At 39.8% G+C, this 17,656-nt stretch overlaps 1 protein-coding gene across 1 annotated transcript in view; it reads right to left on the bottom strand.

The window, feature by feature from the left end:
- The window catches only part of LOC127017025 (ras and Rab interactor 3-like), a 177,238-nt gene that overhangs the window by 63,729 nt on the left and 95,853 nt on the right, over positions 1-17,656 (bottom strand). The window contains exon 17 of the mRNA XM_050897908.1: positions 16,996-17,144. Coding sequence (XP_050753865.1) covers positions 16,996-17,144 — 149 coding nt within the window. The remainder of the gene's footprint in view (positions 1-16,995; positions 17,145-17,656) is intronic.

Genomic DNA, 17,656 nt, shown 5'->3' with positions numbered 1-17,656 from the left:
TGTCACTGCTGCTTCTCTTTGTGCAGCTAGATCAATGCCAGAGCCTGGGTATGCCCAGCACCCTTACATCTCCCACTTTGCAGTATTGATGTGTCCTGCCCCTGTAACCATGAATTTCAGACTACTCAACTGCAGCTGGCTCTCCTAGAAGAGCTGTGCACCCTCATTCAAGTAGTGTGCGTGCAGGACAGGACTCAGTAATATATATCTCCTCAAGTACTTTGCTCTTCAAATTCATGGGCAGCCCCTATTGATTTCACCCCACAAGTGCCATACTATGTCCTCTGCAGCCCATGGCTAGTAGTTCTAGTAAACTGACCTAGCTTTGAACAAGTCCTACAGCTCTGATAACATAGTCAGTAACCCAGGCCATGCCCACCAGGGCTGTAAGGGCATTGTCTCCTCTCATTCAGCAAATTCTGAAGAAGAAAGCACCTTCATTAAATCTATGTACCACCTGTGCCCAGATTTTAAGAAAGACTTTTCTCATACAGGCAGACAGGCTGGAATGATATTAGAATATTAATGTTTGAAGGTTTTTAGCATTATAAAATACCTAACAAGCACTCCAGACCCCTCCAGCTCAGACAAATATTCACAGTGGCAAAAAAAATCACTTACCACATACAACCCCCCTAAAAGTTTGCAGAAATGTAACTGGGGAAACAAAAGACTGGCAGAATTTTGGTCTCTTCATCCTCAAATTAAACATCCCATAGGAGCAAATTATTTCTCCTAAAATAGACATAATTAATTGACCAGCAGAATTTCTGCTATAGGTCTTATAACCTGGAGAAACTGATGCATGTACCTCCTCTGAACAGAACAGTGGTTCTCAAGCTCTTCTCCTCTAAACATCAGTATCATCTTGCCTTTGCCACCTTAAAAACTCGTAACAAATTTCAGTTAATCAATTCTTATGTTGCTCTGGTGATTGTAGTGCTGCTACTCAGTTATTATTCATATCTGTGACAACTGTGGTACAGGGAGGGTAAGATCAGCAAGCATGAGGTCTTGACTTTTCCGTTGATTTTTGAAAATAAGCACCATTTACTTAGGGGTCTACTTATTTACTTATCTGTATTGCAATAGCATCCCCAATCCTCCCTAAAGGATAAGGGCATGTTCATTGCTGGAGAGGGCCCTTACTTCAAACCAGTTCAGTAATCCAATGTGCAGCTGTGGCAAATGGATGTGGCTGCAGCAGCCTTGAGAAACCCACGCACAATCCCACTGCCTTGGGGCCAGCTCCGGTGTGAACTGCCAGCCAGTCAGAACGCCATGGATGAAGAAGTTGGAGGAGGAGACAGGTGGATTTTGTACTTGGTTACCAGATAAGTGACTCTGTAGGGACCAGAGCCAGCTGTGAGAGGTCACAGGAGCTCCTTGGAGGGTGCATGTAGGGGAGTGGGTGGACAGAATTTGAATTAAAGACAACTGAGTGATTTAGTCTAGCTCCTACCTGGCTCTAGATGAGGATTTACTCTGGAGATTCCACTTTAGTTACTCATGGTGAAATACCTGCCCAACACCACAGAAAAAATTAATCTCAAAATTAGGATAAGGAAGTAATCTAGGACACAGGCTGACTTGCAGACCACTGCTTAGACCAGTGCCTACTCTGAGATCCAAGAACTGCTACTTAATTGCCTTTTTAGCATGACTTTGTGTTAACGACTTCCACTGGTTCTTGAAGGCCTTCTTAAAGCTACTCTTCTGCAGTGAAACATAGTCTTCTTCCATTCTTGTTCTCTCAGTTTTGATCCAGAAAGATAAATCTGAAGTCTTCTTTGGTAGTATGAATACTTCAAACCTACAGAATATTATGCTTTTTTTTTTTTTTTAAATGACCAAACATCTCAGGTTTGTAACTATTCCTGCTTTGATTCCTCAGAAGTCCCTTCCATGTAAGGCCCCAGGTCAGCACAGTGATCTGTGATCTAGTTGTTGCTCTGAACACCGGGGCTGCCAGGAACGGGTCCATCCCAGCACATCCCACCCCCTTTGACTGTAGGACCACTCTGTACTGATGATAATATGGCAAGAGGGATTATAACATCTCCTTGGTCTTCTAGAGAACATGTGCTAAACATGCTTTCCCCTGGTTCTTTCTAATTCTAAATCTCATAATGACTTCTTAAATACCTACATTCATTGTCATTCATTTGTAATTCCTCACAAAGGGCAATCTAAACAATCACAAACATACATACACCCTTCCCTACACAGGGGGAATACCTTTGTGATACAGTTGGGAAAGTGAGATAGTCTCCCAGGACATCACAGGGCTTTTGATGACCATACCTACCCTCTACTCACAGACCCATCTGCACTAGAATTTGGTCAGTCATTCCAAACAGCTGCCTTTTCTTTCTAATTACCCTTCCAAAGAACTACTTCTTTCTATATCCAAATGCAAACCCCCTCCTCCCTTCCAAAATTATAATGGCTAAAGGTCTCCATGGACAATATTTTGTCCTAGTTTCACTAAGACACTTCGGTTTCTGTGCTCTTTAGCAGTCAAATCAGGCAAGCATTTAAAACTCTGGGAAGTGAATCTTGCTGCAGCTTCTTTTTCTAATGGATTGGTTTTGGGTATTGGCTTTTATGTCTGTTTTTCAGGTTGTTCTAGAGATCCTCCTGAGTCTCACAAGCCTATATTGTTGATCTCAGAGAAGCCGCCTATATTTACTGATGGATGAGTTAAAACTTAGTCCTCCTATCATTTGGAAAAATGCTATAAAATAGATAATCTCTGAGATATCTGGACTATGTACACATGGTTTGATAAGGGATGGAGCCAGCCCAAATTTGTGCCAAGCAACCCTCATAGCTACTCTCCAGGACACGCTGTTCTACATGTATACCTGTACACACAGAGCAAGAGAGATGCATGCACACGTGCGTGTACATTTTTCAGCCTATGCTGCCTCTAGGTTTGAAAGTCAACAATACAAACCAGCACGTAGCCATTTAGGACAGGAAGTGAAAAACTATATTGAGCTGAAACTGCAGTAGAAAGGAGATGAGCAGAACATTGCTTACGTTTGTGTCCCCATTCCTTTGAACACTGGTATGAGACTGTCTGCATTGATGAGAAGTTCTCTACTCAACGGCAATATTCCCAGTGTGGTCCACCCTCTAGCAAACACAGGGACAGTTGCCTTCTGCACTACCACCAGGATCACTGCACAACGTGCTCAAAGCATCCACTAAGTTTGGCAAGTACTCATTTACTGAGAAGCTCTGGAAAGATCACATGACAAGTCAGTGTGGTTGTAAACATGCTTTTCTATTTAATGAATTTCAGGAGATTTTATGTCTTCTCTCTGGAGGCACCAAATTCAGGTATCTTTGGAGAGCACCTCCTTCTTTTTATCTTTACAGTAATATCCCAATCTTGGTGCAAAGCATCTTGAGCACCGACTTCTCCTTCCTGAGAAGCACCATCCCCCAGTACTGGAAAGTGTACCCCTTATCAGAACTTGACAGACAGCAGAGAGATTTGATGACACTGATTTGTTTCCAGTTGCCTGAACTGTCCCTTCCCCACTTAAACACCTCATCTCAAATGTTCTACGTTGAGGTTTTCTTTGAGCAGTACTTTGCATTGGGTCCAAGACCTCCTGAGGCCAACAGGACTTGTTCCACTGATTCAAATAAGCTTAGATTAAGTCCTTACAAAGGATGGCTCTTGAGGAGGTTTTAAAAATTGTTTTCTCGGTTCAGACCTGTAAATGTTGGTATTAGATTTATTTGCCCCACTGCAGAGACAGATATGTAGCCTGGGCAGAAAGGTCATTTGATAAGAAGGCTTTTGTGGCCAACAAGTATCTAAAAGCTCCCATTCCAGCAGAAGACATGGGTTTGATAGGGTGCTTACCAAAGCGGTTCTCTGGTCTGCTCTACACAGCAAATAGGACTAGAAAATCAAACAGTCCTTTTGAAGCTAAAATCTGTGAACCTATGAGAGTTGTTCAGTTTCCAGATTCCTCTAGTGCTTGACCTCTTTACATCTACATTCATTGCATGAAATCTGTCAACTGTGATGGTGGTTTTTGTGCCAAAAAGACATTTCACTGAAAAGATGCACAATCTTTACTTCATTCGGCAGCCTGGTGCCCCAGAAATGAGAACCACTGTAACCCATCCCAGCTACCTGAACCAGCCATTATCCCAAAGGACTATTTAATAGTTGCATATTACGTCTCTGTCTCAGCTCCTGTCTGCTCTCCTCATCATCTCCTCCATACATTTGCCAGATGTTGGAATGAAGGCATACACCTTTTCATGAAACCGTGGTCACCAGGCTCAACCAGCTCACATTTCTCCAGATGTTTTGTGATCTCACCACTTATTAACGTTCCTAGCAGTTAGCCTGACTCTAGCTCAGAATTACTGGTTAAATTTCCCTGTTTCTCTCCCAACCCATTTTGGAAGAATTTGATTAGATTGATTTCTATCCAGCCCCTAGCTACACTTCTCCCCACATTCCTCTCTGAGGAGCTACTAATTCTGGAGGTAGATTTCTCCCCAGTGTCCTTCTGCCATTTCAGAGGTGTAAGTTAGCAAAACCTCCTTATTGATTTACTATATGCAGAGTAGACCCCCTCAGCCATTACTAGGAATGGATATATGGATACTTTCCAAGTTGCTAGGGTACTTTTATGATAATTTGCATTGTCATAGTTTCTGTGCATGTGAGTAAGCTTTCCCATTTAATTAATAACCATGGTGAATTAATAAACATGGTGAATGAAGGTGCAGTCTCAGCAATTACTCATGTAATTTTTGTGCACAGAATTTTAAAATCAGGTCCAAATTCTGCATCGGCAGCTTGCCTTATGTTACCATCTCTTTTGAAAGCTACCAATTTTATCTACACATACTTTGTGAAACTGGCGCCTAACTCAATGTGACCATAACAGGAAATTAGGTAAACATCACTTAGAAAAGTTTCTAATTCTGTAATGTGTTGGAGGCCACAAGGTATGCATGCTGAAGTGTAATTTTAAGGATCTTCAGCAATATTGTGGTATGTAAACAGAGAGTTAAAATACCTAAGTTCCTTTTCAGGAGTGGGAGATAGATTGAAAATAAAGACAATCAGTTAATGAAATAAAAGGCCGTTCTGTTAAATTGTTCAGATGCTCATAAACATATGAAGAACGCATGCATTATACCCATTCATGCTTCAATATTCCTACAACCACCTGATATACAGTCCAAACCCAGGGTCTATGGCTTGTGTACTTTCTGCTGCAACTCTAAACTGAAAGCAAACCTTTGCAAGCATGTGGCTTCTTTCAGACAAGCTGAGAAAGAGATAAACAGTATAAATCTTTCAGTTTCTCAGTACTTGGCATCTTAACTATCACAAAATGCAGGGAATATCTGCAAAGTGCAAATTCTTTGGATTACCATCTACTGAGTTCCTCTTGCCGGTCTACAGGCATTGCATTCTTTCATTTTTTCCTTATGGCTGTGTGATCTTTGTCCCTCAGTGTTTAACATTAAGTGGAACTGAGGAATTGTACCTTGGAACAGGAGTGTCATTGTTCCATTTAATGTAAACAACTGAACAAGGCAAAAGCAGTGACAGTTGTAATGCAGGGTTCTCCCTCCATCCCCCCCACTCCATGTCTGTATTTGGGAACAGTGCTATGGTGAAACTATAGCCCTACAGCACTATAGCCCTACAGCAGGAATTTTATCAAAGGGGACTGACTTGCAGCACACTCAGTGACTGAAAATGCAAGCATCCCATACCCACCTATACAGCTTCTTCTACTGCACCCATCACAGACGTATCTGGGAGCTTTTATTTGTGGGTAACAGGCTAAACGTGTCAGACAGATAAGAAGCACTCTTAATATCTGGTATTACATGTTTTTCCAAGGGGGGTGACCGAAGGTTTCAGCAGCCATGTCATTTTCCCCTGATTGTTTTCAACAGGAAACAGAAACGCTCAGCTTCAGCATGGGTTTTATGATACAACTGAGCCTTGGGCGGATTCCAGCCTAATCCCGGAATCCCAGCAGCTGATTGTCCTCCCAATCAAACCCCATTTTCTCTCCCACTATGTTTTCCTGGGGCTCAGTCCTGCAAGGTGCAGTGTCTGTTGACCAGGAGCAAGGAAAGCCTGGAGTCTTTTCCTAACAGAAAGCACATCTGAAGTCTCCTGGGAGTCTGTGGACAGGGTTGGTGCGTACCTTAGTGTGCTGGAGCTGGAGTGACCATCAGCTCATAGGGACAAGTCCTTATCCACTTCTCAGCATTTCAGTAGAAACAAAGCAAGCCTCCCAGAAAAGATTTGTCACGTTTCCAAAAGCACAGAACTCCCTTATTCTGTCCTTTGCCCTAAACTGCAGCTTGGAATTCATCCTTCTTTTTCCCTAAATAGCTAAGATTCAAGCTAAATAAAGGTATTGTAGTTTTTTTTTCAGCTGGAACATGTTAGCTAAAGGAAATACTGTAAATTACAGTACAATCATGCCACACCATTGTGATTGTGTAGCTGATAACTCAGCAGCCAGCTCACAAATGCAACTGAGAGCTCTTTGTTAAGTAGGAAAGGGAACGCGACAGTTATTAAACATGAGTAGTCACTAAAGATTCAGGACTTACCCTGAGTCATCCCTGGCTTCCTTGTCTCCTGCTGATGTTTTCATCATTACAGCAAACTTTAAGACACTTTCTGTTTCACAGTGGCTTTAGAGTTCCTTGGTAAAGAAAGCAATTCCTTTCCATCGCTGAGCAGAACCTCCACATCCTTAGGTTTTGTACTGAAGATGATATTTCAAGAGGCGGCAGGGGGAGGATGTTTAAAACCAGCTTCAGGCTCAGCAGTATCGGAGGGCAGAGGACTAAACAAGCACTGAAATGAAAGCAAACTACCAAGAAGGTCTGATTTTAGCCTCTCTTATTTCTACTTCCTGTATTTATATGAACGGGGGATTTCAGGAAGAGGCAGTCTTTGGTGGTCAAGGGTGCGCGTGTGTGTGTGTGTGTGTGTGTGTGTGTGTGTGTGTGTGTGTTATAAAGCCATATTTAGTAGTGAAGGCAGGTTAACCTTATTAGAAAGAAGGGCCTGAGACTGTCAGCTTATTTGCTTCTCTAACTTAAGTAAGTTTCGCGGGAAATTGTTTTACAGACTACAGGTATATCAGAAGGCAACAGAGCACGGTGAACTTTGTAAAGGATTTTATAAGGCAGCAAGGCAGTAAGTCTCCGTCTGCAAATTCCTGAAGCATGTGTATTTCTATTGCTTGAGTAACTGGAACCAGATGGAGCTTGGAAACCTTTATATTTACCCAGGACCTGAGAAAATGAAATGTCTAACACTGGCAGAGGACAGCTTTGCAAAAAAATTCCCAGTTAAAGCAAAAGCTAGTGATAAGGTTGTAAGACCACTAGTAAATGAACAGCTATCCGTGCTGTGAAGCTCCAGTCAATCTCAGAGCACATTTGACCTGGAGTTACTTAAGTGGTCGAGTAGTATTTGCTGTACTGGAAACCCGACTGAATACAGACCAGCTGTGAAGGCTGGGGACTGACAGATGTGCTGTTAGACAGGGCTGGTGGCACTCCTATTTGGCAGCCCTATCGTTCTGGAAATATTTGATGTTAGGAGAATACATAATGGAAAAAATAAGGCAGAAGTATGAAGCAGAGGCAGAGAAAAGCAATTGCATGGAATGGAGAGGGAGATAAAGGTAACTTTTTGCCCCTTTTACCTTTAGAAGGAATTTCCCAGCTTTCTAAGAGTAAGTAGACTGTGCCATACAGCCCGCAGTGGAAATGGAAATGCCAGGCAGCCGCCAGTATATCGGCACAGGGAAACTAGACCTCAGTGTAGAACACAGAGCCAATTCTGCTGGCACTAAGCTAGGGAGAGTCACAGGGACCTTTACGATCATCAAGTCACACCTTCTGTGTAACACAAGACAAACTTTTCTCAGGGGTTTTTTGATCAAGCCTGTAACTTCTATTAACATTAGAAAATTTATCTTCTAGCTTTTAGAAGGATTTCTCTTAGAAAATCAAAAAGTCTGACTGAAAGGCTGCATGATGGAAAATTCATCACCCTTCTACGTAAGGTGTCTTAGTGCTTAATTGTTGATATTATTTAAATTCACACCTGATTTTTTGCCTTGACTTGTCTAGTTTTAAATTTTCAGCTACTGTATCTCTTAATGCTCTTTTCTACTAAATTAAGAAGCTCTTTGCTCCAACTCATGTAGTCATTTTCAGACAACGATGGACTCACTCGAAGAATTTAGCCCTCTTAGACAAACTGGTTGGCTGAGATTCACTCATCCCTCACTGCAGGCTTGTCAGATCTCAGCTCTGAATCCTTCTGTTGGTTCTGGGCACAGAGGTCCAAGAAAAAAATATGCTCTAGATTTGTTCACCAGCTGGGCACCTTTGAAATGCACCTTGGGTACTGGCATAAGAACAATCTCCTAGATGGATCACACGAATTAAACTCTACCCCAGGTTTTCATTTCCCTCCACTGCAATTCAAGAGGGATCAGGCCCACTCAAGAGTTCACCCTTTCTTTGCTGGAAAATAAGTTTGCTGAGAAAAAAACTGTAAAGGTGTGCTGCTCTGCATGGACCTGCCCAGATGGGGGAAACCTGTGTTCACACAAATATGCAGCCATCCTAGGCAAAGACCTAAGACTTTGCAAACACAGAACATCAATTTTCAGAGAGTGTTAGGCATTTCCAAAGATGTTGTCAGGGAAGAAGAAACAAAAGGACTAGAACTATTAAAAAGACCCAGGAAAAAAATAGCAAAATTACAGAATACAAAAATCCAGTATTGTGGTGCTACTGCAGTTTCACATGACTTGAGAGAAGCTAATTTTTTGGGTTTTTTTGTGAAATCTTTCACACTATTTGCAATTTAAAGAATGTAGTTTCAGGAATTTGAAGTTTTGAAATCAGTTTTGTTAAAGATATTGACCAAACTTCATGAAAAGGTCTCATATTTTTCTGCAAAATGTTTAGTATTTCTCCTACATAGTTAAGTATTTCTGTAAAATATTTAAAATAAGAAGACAGATTTTAACATAAGAAATTTTGTCCAAGCTTTGCTGGGTGTTTTTCTAAGACAGAGATTTGACAGGTTTGGAATGCGACACTGTGTTCTAGTATCCGGCTTTGGAAGTAAACAATTATACAAAAGTTAAATGACAAAATAATATCCAGTTACTGCAAAATGCCGCTTCTCTGTGATAGATCCAAGCTGAACAGGGGAATTCTTGTCTTTTCTAGGACTGATTCACTCTTTCCATCTTAAGCCACAGCACGTTGCAGCCCTTTTTTGTATTTTTATGCAGCTGAGTTGGAAAGGTTTAAAAATGGCTTATGGGGGAAGCCCTTAAGTACAATGAGCACTTTGGTTATAATAAAGTGCTTTCAGCATATGCACAGATTATAGGACAGTTCTGCTTTCCATACAGTAGGAAGCAGCTGCATCAATAATATGGCATCTGATAAGAGCCCGTAGGAATTGTCATGCCCATTGTGTCACTAATCCATAGATTATGTGCCTTTTATAGAGCCTATTACATAACAGATCATGATGGGTCATCCTGTTAAACCTATGGGGGATTAAAAGAAGAGGTACTTTCCACATTCAGATTTTGATTTTTAAAAGTTAATTCTGTGTGTAAGAAGGAAGCTTTTCCTTTCCCCAGCTTAGAAAAAGTTAGCCTAGCATAGACCAAAGAATGAACTCTTATGCAAAAGTCAAAGAATGCAGGATATCCCTTTCCACCACTTCACTAGGACTCTTCTGTAGATGCACAAAAAACACAGTGGCTAATGACAGGTTTATACAGCAACAGAGATTCCAAAAGCATGCATTGTGGTTAAGAAAAATAAGGTCAAGCTTTGTTTTAACTTGCATCTCCTGGTAGTAAACTGGCTAGGAGTATTCATGAGAAGACTGTTGTCTAATGAAATTGTTAATACACCAGCACATGAGACAAAGTTAACTCTTAGCTCCTCTTTTTCCAAGAACTGCATTTAAAAGCTTTTTGTCAGTCCAGAACAGACTGTACCAGAGACTATGTACATATACCAGAAGTCATCATAGACCCTGAGGTGGACAACAGGGATGCTGGAAATGGGCAATCAAGGGTAAGAGGGATTATTCCTTCTCCTCACAGTATCTCCAGAGCCTAGGTAACTGGGAAAAGAAAGTAGTACTGTGCAGCTTTTGGACCTTGCTTCCATCCCCTCTAGTCAGCATCCAGTACTCAGCGTGAATCTGCTGGATACTACTATACTATGGGACAAAGCAGCCAAAATACTGTTGATTAGGGTGTTCACGAGACTGCCATAATTGCTTCTGGATCAGTGCCTCAGTACAGCAAACTGTGTTCTCAGCAAACCACACACTTCTAGTCCCAAAAGAGCAAATCGTGTGTTTCAGAATTGCTGCGAATCAAACTGATACACTTAACTCACCCCAAATAATGGCTTGATCCAGGCGATACTCTGGAATAGATGAAAATGTAGGCCTTCTGTCATTCAGTTCAGCAGGGTCCAGATTTCACCAAGTGCAGGCACATATCCTAGTTGGATCCTGAAATTTTAGATTTTCAGCAATAAATATGAGAATGTTTCACATGTTCTCATCATCTGAGAAAAAAACAGCAAACACTCTAGTTGTTTATATAATTTATTGATAGTGTATATATTTTTATATAATGCATTACAATACTGACTGCTATAATCTTTTATAAATGCTGAATTAACTATTTTTTAAAATTTTCACAACAAAAATAATCAAATATCATGCCAACATTTTGTAACAAATTATCACATTAAATCCATTTGGATTTCATGACATATTTATCTGTACAAAGGACCCCATATCACAGAGCATTCACAGTGCATAAGGTCACAGTCATTGAAAAAATAAATAACATGATAAATAGATTTCTGTTATTTACAGTTTACAAACCCATCCCTTTCTGTTTTCAAAGTAAGCAGTTCTAGAAAGTTTTAATAATATTTAAAGAGGTATTGCACCTCCTAAGGGTGCACTGCAAATGCCTGCAAGTATGAAACACAGGGAATTTGAAAAGGTTCAGAGGTTATTTCAGTGATCATAAACGATTTCAAATACCTTCTTGTAACAGAGGAGATAGCGGGAGCCAAATTCTACTCTCAGTTCCACTGATATAAACTTGTACCAACTACCAGGACACTAATAAGCACTGGCACCACTCCCAAGAACATGAAGGCAAGAATTTGGTCATAACTTTGCTGCAGAGTTTCAGCCGTTTGAAACATAGATGCTGCTGGGGAAGCAGATTTACAAGTGTTCTTTGCATACACAACTGGTATATGAATGAAGGCCATAATCTTGCTGTAAAAATGCTCTGAAAGGAAGCATCTCAGTTGGTATTAGTCTTTCTAGAGATTATACCTGTCTGGTTTTGATATATTCTGATACCCTTAGATTTTGTACAATTCCCTATTGCTATAAATCAACCCTTATATTTGTCTTTCAAGTTTACCAAGATCGCCTCAGTGATAAGATGGCAATGATTGCTTACATTCTTTGTGCAAGTAAAAAAGAAAAATAAATGGAATTAAATTCAAACTGGTAATTCTTGTACGAAAATATCTAAATGGCATTAGTTTCCCATAATCAATCATTTCTTTCAGACAGTGCACTGTATGTCAGAAGCATGGTTGCAAGCAGAACAGCATGATGTACAAATTGCCACAATCACTACACATCTCAGCCCGTGGAGAAGGAGCTACATGTATCTCACATTACAGGACAGGGATGTATAGGATTTCACAGCTTTCTCTGGGGAGAAAACATCAGGACCCCACACAGGGGAAAATGTGAGAAAAATGTATGCTCAAGTTATTCAAAAGGAGGTTTTTAAACATGTACACAGTAGGTCAGAAACTGGAATGCACATGTCAGTTGAACAACATTCTTCTCTTCAGCAGAACATTGATCACTTGCATACAAGGCTTTCAAAATAGTTCAAGGGAATAATAAAGGGTTTGGTACAGAATTGCTGGAACTAAATGCTGTAATTTACCTGTGTAACCATCATATAAATCTCACCACCCAACAAAATGGAAAATCTGGAGTTCAGACTCAAAGAAATAGAAAGGAAATTGTTTAGTAAATGCATGAACTGCAGAGATTTTCTTCTGCGTGCTTAAACACAAATAACTGAGGGATCTCAGGCTTGCAATGGCAGAACATTATGCCCACAGGTGATGCACTTCAATTAGGAAGATTCTTTGGTTTCACCTGGCTATCACTGTTATTTCAGTGTCTGTTTCATATTACATTAGGTCTGCCCTGGCATGAATAATCAGGCAGTATTTATACAGCTTAAAGCACTCTACCAAAAACATCTAACTGTAGGACGCAAATAAATGGCATTACAATTGCAAGAAATCCAAGAAAGGAAGACAACAAAACTCATGAGGGATTTGTGCAACTAGAGCAAACACATAATAGAAACAAGTGTGTGTAATTAAAGCACAGTCACAAAGGAAATCAAGGACAGAATAGAATCTTCTCTATAATTGCTAAGTATTAGACTAGTAAAGACCTTTTCCATTTGTTTACATGTTGACAGAATGTTTACAAATATAATCTAAACCCAGAAACTAAAAATATGTTTGTTACAGCTGCAGCAAGCATATAAAAATAAAATAAAATTGGCACACCAATGACTGAGCCAGGAGAAAGATGGTTGCCTATGCTGTACCTCTTAGGAAGACTTAAGGTGTTCTTCTAGGCTAGACTTCAGCCCAGAGAGCAGCCCTTAGATCATGAAATAGTCATTAAGATAACCATAACTGTAGCTTTTTAGATTTAGACATGTACATCCTGAGCCTGAAATCTTTACTCAGGCAATATTTTCCACGAATCAGTAGGATCCAGAGTACCAGGAGCCGGACTTCCATCACACAACTTTATAATGCAGTACAATTGTTATGGTATATAAATGGAACCAGACACCGCTGAACTCAATGAAAACACTCTCATTTGCTCACTACAGACAGGATTGTACCCTGTGGGTCTATGTGGGACTGTGCTACTCCAGTGGAACAGCAGCGGAAAAAAGCTGCCAGAAGCTCTCCTTGGCCAGCTGTAATCCAGTTTTGATCCTGCTTGTACACCAGGGCAGATGCACACTTTTGAAGTCTGAGACAAGGAACCAGTTCTCTTATTTACAAGAATGGAAATCCAAAGTGGTATCAGCAGAGCAGAAGTCCACAGATTCTGGCCAAACCTTTTTAATTTGAGGAAGAAATAAAATCTTCAGACTACAAAACCAATAAAATATTAAAAGATCTGAATATGATAGAAAACCCAGAAACCATGCTCTGCTGTCATCTTACGACACAATCCAGCAAGGCACTTGGATATATGCTTAGCTTTAAGCATGGAATCAATCCTACTGAAGTTAAGCTTTGCTGGATATGGGATATCTTTTTCTGAGTTGTATTACTTTTCAGTGTTAGTCTGCTGCAATTTTCAGATCACAGTAACAGTTTTCCCTCTCATGTCCACCAGCTTTCTTTTTACTCTTGAGTTGAACATTAACTTACACAACATTGTGAGATACATTCCAAACTCAGCCAGCTAACTTTTGCAATGGTTAGTACAACAAAACGGCTACAAAATTTTACAGACACAATCTGAACAGATGCAATACAGAACTGTACTAATTGCAGAGAGCCAAGCACAAATCATTTCTCTTCTTGACTGGAAAATGGCAAAATTTGTAGTGGTTTCCTGACCACATGAGCAAATTGGGGTTTTTTGTACACACGTGAAAGGCACTAGTCCGCTATTACTTGGCAATAGCCTCCTGAATTACTGATACATTCTGATGTGGGTTTATCTGACATACAACAATTTGTCAGTCAGATCTTTCTCAGGCCATTCAGTTTATCTGCATGGCTTGGTCTATAACTGCCATCTTTATTTATTTTAGCGTATGGATAATGACTACACAGGGACTCTTTAAACTACTTCATATGATTGTGTGTAATCAAGGCCCTGATACAGCATCTAATAATTCTTTGGCAAACAATACATCCCTGGTCATGCGGTGGTGTCAGAGGAGAATCCTACTAATGTTATTTATAGTGATAAGCATGGCATGATACCTGTCTCACAGCAGAAGATGCATATGAGACCACCTCATGAAATGCAGCATTAGAATTCAATATAAATTGTCCTGAAGTGGGTCTATGTTTTAAGGAGGGCTACAGATGACAGGACCAGCCATGCGATTTAAGGTCAGTATTACCTTCTGAGACTGTCTCTTGCTACAACAGAACACTCTGGTTTTCTGGAGCAGGTGATATTCAATTTAGGCAGAATAATTCTAAATGATGTCTGAAGGATTCATGGCATTAGCAAACACAGTTACATGCATATTTGGGCTGGGGATCAGCTGCTACAGAACAAATTGCTGCCCCTAGTCTTCTAAAGTTGCCTGGCTCAGAAATATGAAGGTACAGTACAATTTGCTAGGTCTGGCACTGTAAACATTGATGTCCTCATCACTGTCAACTCAGCTGATCACTAGGCATTCAAAACTAGATTTTGGAACTACTCTTCTGTAGTGTAAAAACACCTGAGCTGCCTGAACTGTGCACAGAAACGCAAATGTTTGCTTGGAGACAGCTACTTCTCCAAGCCCACCCAACAGCAGAACATAGGAAAAAACCATTTACTCAGCCTCTCTCTTGGCTCCTTTCAGCCTCATATCTAAGCCATTACAAGATTTTCAGCAGCAAACTGTCCTGAAAGATAGCAGGGAAGAGAGTTAGACTAGAGAGGGATGCTCCTACAGTGGTGCAGCAGTATGCTACATCTTCACAGCCTTTCTGCAACAGAAGACTCATAAAGATGAACGTGAATTCCATCTCCTCAGCTTTACACTGCAGCAAAAATGTCTTGAATGCCTGGAAATGGGGTCACTGGCATACTTGAGATCAAATGTGTTTACTGTCATGCTTGCCTATTCAATAAAGCATTTTAATAATGCTGTATTTGTTGCCATCTTTAGGACTGGCTAGTTTAACTATATAACTACTTAATTAAGGTGAAAAACCCTAAATGGATACTAATACTGACATTTGCAACAAAGTGTAAAGCAAATAACAAATATGTTGCTCTTTTTTCCTTATGATTATATTGAGAGGATCCAATTCCTAAAAAAATGCAACAGCAGAATACACTCCATAATTTGTACCAAAATAATTTTTAAAATAGCCTTAATTGTAAACACATTGCCTGGTGTAAACAGTATTCTGCATGTGAGCTGGCTAAACATAATTATTTGTCATGTATGTCAAAATAAGGAATTTTCTGAATAAGTACTTATTTGCTAAGGTTTTATAGTACGTTCTCATTGACACAATAATGGGACTTTTTATATATAGTCTTAAGTGCAAAATATTAATATATTTAAAAATGCATCAACTGTTAGTTGATAGATTTGTTTTGGTTTATAAACATTAAAAAATTAAAAAAATCTATGTATAAAGTTAACTGTGCTTCTTTAGAAACTTTATGTGATCATTCACATACAGCTTTAAAATATTTTTAAAGTTTAGTAGCAATTCAAAATATGCTGTCTCAGTGATTTGCAATCATATGACTGCTACAATGTGGAATGTTACCCATTATTTTTAATACTCTGGGCCAGATCTTGCTGTCAATTACATCCAGAGTAATTCCTTATATCAGATTTATGCTGGTGGAAAGGATATCAAAACTTGGCTTCTACTAGGGGTTAAAAAGAAGTATATCATGCTTCAAAACTTGCATGCAATCAAATCAAGGACCATATTCTCTTGACAGGCTTCCTTTTGTCTAGGTGTTTCTTATCTGCATTGCTCAGTGTCAGACACTCATCTTCATTAAGCGTCTGGGAATAAATAAAAAATGAAGAAGAATACACCAGCTTCTTGACTGATGAAATAAGCTTCTTCCTCCCACCAATCAAATCAAATCATAATCAGGGTGGGTTTTGCTGTCAGAAAGTCTGGATTACGTTCAGATACTACTCTCACCTGATAACAATAACTGATAGTTACTGAGCACCCAGTTATATTTTATTTGTTTAGTTTCTTCTAAATTTACACAATGGGCTTACAAGGGCCAATGCAAAGTTTTTCCTGTGGTGTAATATTCCACAAATGTTAGTTTATATTTATGTATACAGCATTCCTCATTAATGGTAAAACATATTTTTCAAGTATGAATTTCTGCATGTAATTCTCTTCTTCAGGATGCAGATACTCTGACTTTTAGTGTGCATCATCACAAGTGATACAACATAGAACCATTTCCTCTTCTTTCTCTGCCACATTGTTCATGTTCATCAAAAAGAGTGATAAATATTCAACACTGCCGTCAAAAACTGTCAGTGCAGTTCCTCTATAAGCAGAGCACTTGAAGGGGGAAATGGTGTCCTCAACAGTGCATGCCATGATATGTGCCTTGGACTTTCTGGTCCTGTAGTTGAGATATTTTGACTGAGCCAAGAAAAGTTCTGAACTTGCCTCTTATTCTTCCATGGAAAGTAAACGTCAAAACCAAAAGAACTATAAAGATTTTTCTCCCGTCCTCTTGCTAACCTTGGTGGTGGTGGTTGATTGTCTGCAAAAGGAGAATGAAAACCACAACAGAATGTCCCAGAAATGGGTCATTTTAGAGTTCTGCGTAAGATCCACACAGCTTTATGACAGAGCAGCAATATCCAAAGAGGAGGAAAATGCTTTGGTTGCCTCGAGCCAGCATGTTAAAAGAAAGTTATGCTTTCCTTCCACACAGGTAAAAGTGCTTGTTAGCTGATGAAGCAGGAATGACACTCAAATTACTGATGGAAAGAAGGTAGAAATGTGAAATGCCTCCTCTCATTTACAGCACATGTAATCAGAAGAATTTCAGTCTCTCTCCTTGTGGTTTAAAGTTCTTCTCGGCACATAGGGAAGTTGACAAAGGTGAAGACATTAAACTCTATCAATATAGAGAAACACAGGAAAACAGCATAAAGAAACAACACGTAGATGCCTAATTTCCTGTCAAGTTTCCACTTATTTACATGGATTCCAAACACCTGCAAGCAAACAAAGTGTTAGTTAATTAAGCCCCAAAGGAGACTTTTGGAAACAACCATTATAAGCAAAAAATGAGTCTTTTGAATTAGAGATCCTGAATGAAGATAAAAATATATTCGCAGTATTTTGTAGATCAAAAAGGCAACATATGTTTTTCTGATCAAGAAAAAGAATGTAAAAGCCCAAACTAAGAACTCAGACTCTGGCCTGACTCTCAGTTGTCCTAAGATCCTTTTGCAAAATATTAAATGAACTCACTTTAAGGCCCCTTCACAAGTTCTTTATGTAACTGAGAAACAGGCCCCTAGGTGCTCAGTTTCAGTCTGTGGTGCATTTTCAGTACATGGGGCATCTTCTAGTCAGGCAGCACTCATTCATTGATTCAGTATGAACTAAAGAAATGCACTGAACTACATGAATGCCCCTCCCTCCAGTGTTCCCCTACAAATCCTTTATGTCCCAGTAGTACACCAGCACCTAGTGTTCATTCTTTCAACAGCTTCAGAAGAGG

The sequence above is a fragment of the Gymnogyps californianus genome, chromosome 5 (genome assembly GCF_018139145.2).
Source record: "Gymnogyps californianus isolate 813 chromosome 5, ASM1813914v2, whole genome shotgun sequence".
Lineage (NCBI taxonomy): Eukaryota > Metazoa > Chordata > Aves > Accipitriformes > Cathartidae > Gymnogyps > Gymnogyps californianus.
This window is presented reverse-complemented; position numbering and strand designations above follow the sequence as displayed.